Below are 5,000 nucleotides of genomic sequence, written 5' to 3' on the forward strand. Positions count from 1 at the left end.
CACCGGGGGAGAGAGAGGGGGCGAGTGACACACCTAATGGCTACACATTAAGCCCTTCCTGCAGGCAGCGTTCAGAATGTTCCACTCTCTATCAGATCTGGAACACGCAGGAGGAGAATTCTGTGTGTCTGTGTGTGGGTGCGTGTGTGTGTGAATGGTGTGTGTATCTAGATTTTTGCAAGCGCCTGTGTCTGTGTGTGTGTGTGTGTGTTTGCGTGCGAATGCTTGTGTATGCGCATGTGTGTGTGCATGTGTGTCTTTGTCTGCGCACACGTGTGTGTGTTTGTGTGTGTGTGTCTGCGTTTGTGTGCACGTTTGTGTGTGACGTGTGTGTGATATGTATCTGTGTGGGTGCGTGCCTGCGCAGGTATGCATGAGGTATACAGAGGCAGGCTGGAGCTGAGGATCACCCACCCAGGTGAGGGTTGGTGGGAGCGGTCAGGCTGTGGGTGCATATTGAATGGTTCAAGGGCGTGTGTGGGAGGGGGGTGTGGCTGCAGGTCCAGGGCGGGGCCGGTCGTCACCTGACCAATGGGCATCTGAATTGGAATGAAAAGGGACATGTAATTATGTACAAAAGGTATGAATCATTAAAGCAAAATACAAAATTGTATTATTATACCAGATTATTAAACATAATTTATTTATTTTTTTTGACTGAAAGTTCGATTTTCTATATAGGACCATGGAATGAAGATCTTGCATATGGAAAAATTGGGATTTATGCGTGGTGTCGTCCATTTATAATCATATTGAAACGCGAAGGCCCAACACAATTGACGATGTCACACAATGATGTGTCCTCTCCTGTTCTCCCAACCTTGACTGTCCCACATGGAGGATGACCAGGTATTTGCTTTTAAACTTACATTTAGTGACGTGCAATTAGGATGGCTATGCTTGGGATTGGGAGTTATCATAAGCACTGGGGACATTATAAATATGAAGGTGAGTGACACATTCAGGACAAAAGCAAACGCGGGCCGTGGTGGGTCATTTGAGTGTTTTATTGTAAAGTCAAGACTAGACTACATGAAGAATAAATACAGACCATCATCTTAGTCCATGGTTGGGCCGTCCATTTTCCCTGTGTGTGTGTGTGTGTGTGTGTGTGTGTGTGTGTGTGTGTGTGTGTGGTGTGTGTGTGTGTGTGTGTGTGTGGTGTGTGTGTGTGTGTTGTGTGTGTGTGTGTGTGTGGATATTTGCATTCAAAACGCCTCCAGAATATTTGATTTTATCTATATTATTCGATATACCTGGGCACTTTATAGCGTTGAAATATTTCAGTATTTTGTTATGTATGAGTTTCCTCCGTTTGTAATACATTTGTATAAATTGTATCAAATCACATGTAATAAATCAAGTTAATCTGGGGTAAATACTACTCATTCTGCAGTGAGATTATTCTATTTCCTCTCAGATGGAAAATAGCTCAGAGTCCTATCACAAAACAGCACTTCATTCCTCGCAAGGCGGAAGTTCAGTATAAAATATACAAAAACAACAAAACAACCAACAAGCGAGATACACAAAACAACAAATACAGTAGAAATGATTATATTAATAAATACTGGACCATTTATACAAAGTTTTTTTTTTATCATAAAATAAAATGGTACAACATGTACATCAAATATACATTCTTACACTTTGGACAGTGCATATAAAAAATAGCAATACAATACACTATGACTTCTAGAACTTTGAGAAAAAAAGAATTGTCCAAAAGTCACTGTGTCAGTTTGGACAGGAGCATTTGCACTCCGATATGACGGGGTACTGCACGGGTATCCAGGCGCACTTCGGCCCACCCTTTCTCTGCATGCACCGCCATCGTAGGATGGTAAAATGCGCCGATTTGGCAGGTTTGCAAACCATCCCTTCGGGCACCGAACAAGAGCGCTTATTGTTGCAGCTGCCCTCCTTCACGTAGCGCGGCCAGAAGCGGTGGCCCAGGTCGTGCCACGCGTAAACCACCGGGCAGGACGCGTAGGACCAGAGCCACAGTTGCAGCCTTCTCCGCAGCTTTTTGCTGGGCTTCTGTTTCTTCCCGTGCTGGATCTCGAACTCCATGGCCTTGATCTCCTTGGGCATCAGCCCGGTGGGCTTCTGCTGCAGCCGCGTCCCCCTCCGAGTCGCTGGTGTCCTCGTTGCCCACGTATCGGTCCTCCAGCGGGGCGACGGACATGAAAAGGGGGTCGAAATGACTGCCCAGGATACTTCGCAGCTCCGTTTCGTTCAAATCTTTCTCCTTAGGGTCCAGCTCAGGGTCCCGATCCTCTTTAATCCCCACCAAGGGAAGCGTGTCGCTCGGAATGGGACGCAGGAGATAGTAGTGCTGGCACATGCCCCTCCTCTATCCTGAAGCCCAGCGAGAGTACCAGCATGTACACAGCCAAGAAACAGTACGAGTTATCCATCGCCTCGATGTCGGGTCCCAAGTGATGAGTATGCCCACTGTTATGGTTTCAGGTATCCTAGGTCCTTCTCGTTTTCGCCTCGGGTGTGGTGCTTAAAAGTGTTTTTTTTTTTTTATTTGGAATCAAAATGATAACAGAGAGCGCGCAAAGACGCACTCCAAAATCCTCGGTGCGCAAAACGCAGTGATGCTCCCCAAAAAACTTCTCAGAAAGTTTCAAATCGCTGCTGGCGGATTACCATAGCAACGCTCAAGTGAGGGAGAGTCAAGTTGATGTTGAGGTTTTCACTTAGAGCAGAAATGTCCTTGCGTTTCTGTTTCCCAGTCCATGACCTGCCTCCCTTGAGAGAGAAAGTAGTCCTCCTCGGCGATGCACTCACAAACGCTCCAATCTTGCGGGACGTCGGCATCAGAGGTGGGATCTGACGGGGGATGATCTTTCCTCCGGGACTCCTACTGCGCGCGTCGCGGTCAGCGTCAAAGAGCGACGGGAGCGCAGCGACGTGTGATGGTTAGTTACCGTCCTCATGTTTCCCTGACAGACCGCCACGGTGCGCTGCTGTCCGGGTCCCTCCCTCACGGCAAATTGGGGGCGCCTCTAAGCGGACCCAAATAATAATAAAAAAATACACTGATGTAATTCCGGTGATTTCTCTCTCTCTCTCTCGCTCTCTCCCCCTTCTGACACATATCTCCTCACAGAAGCACGCACGACACACACGCGCCACACACCACACACACACACACACACACACACACACACACACACACACACACACACACACACACACACACACACACACACACACACACACACACACACACACACACACACACAACCTTATATAGCCTACTACTTAAATCCAGTCACAGGTAAGCCATCCTAAACACGACAGCGCGGTCCGGACCGGTACTCGGAAAGTGCGCAGGGTATTGAAGTGCGCGTCATTTCCCGCCGCTGGCTAATTGGTGATCTCTGATCAGTGATTTGATCACTGAGTCGTAAATCACGGCCGGGTTCTGGTTCAGCTGCGGAGGTGAGCGCCTCTCCTGCTCTCCGGGACAGACGCGCTGCCAGGGAGGTTTTTACGAGGGCGCCGATCCCCAACACGCCTGGTGCCAGAGTTATGTCTGTTGTATAACTCTCTCTCTGGCTAAGATGCTCTCCACGTTTGTTTATCCAGGAGGACCAGGAGGAGGGAGTGGGAGCAGAGGAAAAGTGTGTCTCTTCAAACACAAATATGAGCCGTCTTCAGCGCAATTGTTCTGCTGCATAATTTTCGAAAACACAACGTGTTTTTTTTCAAAAGCCTGCTTATTAGAACATTTTGTTTTAGTTGCTTGCAAAAAAAGGGTAAACTATCCAAGGGTAAACTATCCAACTATCCGTGCATTTTCAATGGAAACGCGGAGTTGATAAACTAAGCAAAATGACATCAAATGAAAGGTGGATGCAGAGAATCGCAATCCAATCAGTCCCTAAAGCGGTGTGGGAGCTGCAGGCCTCACGGCGACGCGCAGCGCGCCACGAGGCAAACCATCGGAATGTTTGCGCATGTTGTAAAGCTTGAATTATGGGCCAGATAAAAAAACAACTCTTGTCTACGCCGTTAAATACTGCAAATGCCGTCCAGATAAAGGGCCAAGTGTACTCGACTCTACCCGCATGAGGACAAGGACAAATAAGCCCTGGTTGCCGGGAACTTTTCTCCCTATTCCGTGCAAGCGTGCGCACCGAAGATCCCGGTCCGGATAAAACATTTAGCCACACACAGCCACGCAACACTCAATCTATGGGGTTACCTATGACCAGTAGGCTAATGGCTTGTATGACTTGTATACTGCACCTCCTTAAAGCAATTAATCAGACTCGTCATAGACTGCAAGGCACAGGCCCGCTCGGTCCAAACAAGCCAGCCTGTGTAGATGCATGTAGACCGATAGCATTCAGTATTGCGTGATTCTTTTTAAAAACGAAAACATTTACTAATTCGGACGTTGCTTATCAACCTAGAGTGAATGGGCAGAGAGATTAAAGCCGCCCTGTGAGGAGTGCTGCATGGAGGAGCACTGCACTCATGTGGAGTTTAAAAGTGAACCAATTAAAATTGAACGAGCGCCTCAGTCGCCGCGGCTACAGTTCCCTTTTGTGCTTAGCCTTTTTTTTTCTCTCTCTCTCTCTCTCCCCGCTGCCATGGCCCCTGCCGCTTCCTGTGGCCGTCGTGGTGGTGGTCCGGTGACACGCAGTATTGGGGTAATTTTCTGGGCTGGTGATGTGACGGTGTGTGTGACGGGCGCCGCTAAACTATCTGTCCGCGGCAAGGAAAGTGGAGGCAAGAGAGGAGATGCTCAGATAAAGACTCGCTCTCACTCTCTCTTTACTCCTTCCCAATGCCTCCTCTCCGTCACTGCCTCTCTCTCTCTCTCTCTCTCTCTCTCCTCTCTCTCTCTCTCTCTCTCTCTCTCCTCTCTCTCTCTCTCTGTCTCCCTCTTCCCCCACTTTTCTGCCCTGCCGCTGTCATTCTCACCTTCTCCCTTCCTCCCACCGCAAACGCACACTCTGTCTGTCTCTCTCTCTCTC

At 48.5% G+C, this 5,000-nt stretch overlaps 1 protein-coding gene across 1 annotated transcript; it reads right to left on the reverse strand.

The window, feature by feature from the left end:
• Positions 1-1,679: 1,679 nt before the first annotated feature.
• LOC130371551 (noggin-3-like) lies at positions 1,680-2,395 on the reverse strand. The gene is given in 2 exon segments (XM_056577370.1): positions 1,680-2,119; positions 2,121-2,395. Coding segments are annotated over 2 exon segments (609 nt in total). The 5' UTR covers positions 2,348-2,395; the 3' UTR covers positions 1,680-1,737.
• Between the last annotated feature and the right edge of the window lie 2,605 nt (positions 2,396-5,000).

The sequence above is a fragment of the Gadus chalcogrammus genome, chromosome 18 (genome assembly GCF_026213295.1).
Source record: "Gadus chalcogrammus isolate NIFS_2021 chromosome 18, NIFS_Gcha_1.0, whole genome shotgun sequence".
NCBI lineage: Eukaryota > Metazoa > Chordata > Actinopteri > Gadiformes > Gadidae > Gadus > Gadus chalcogrammus.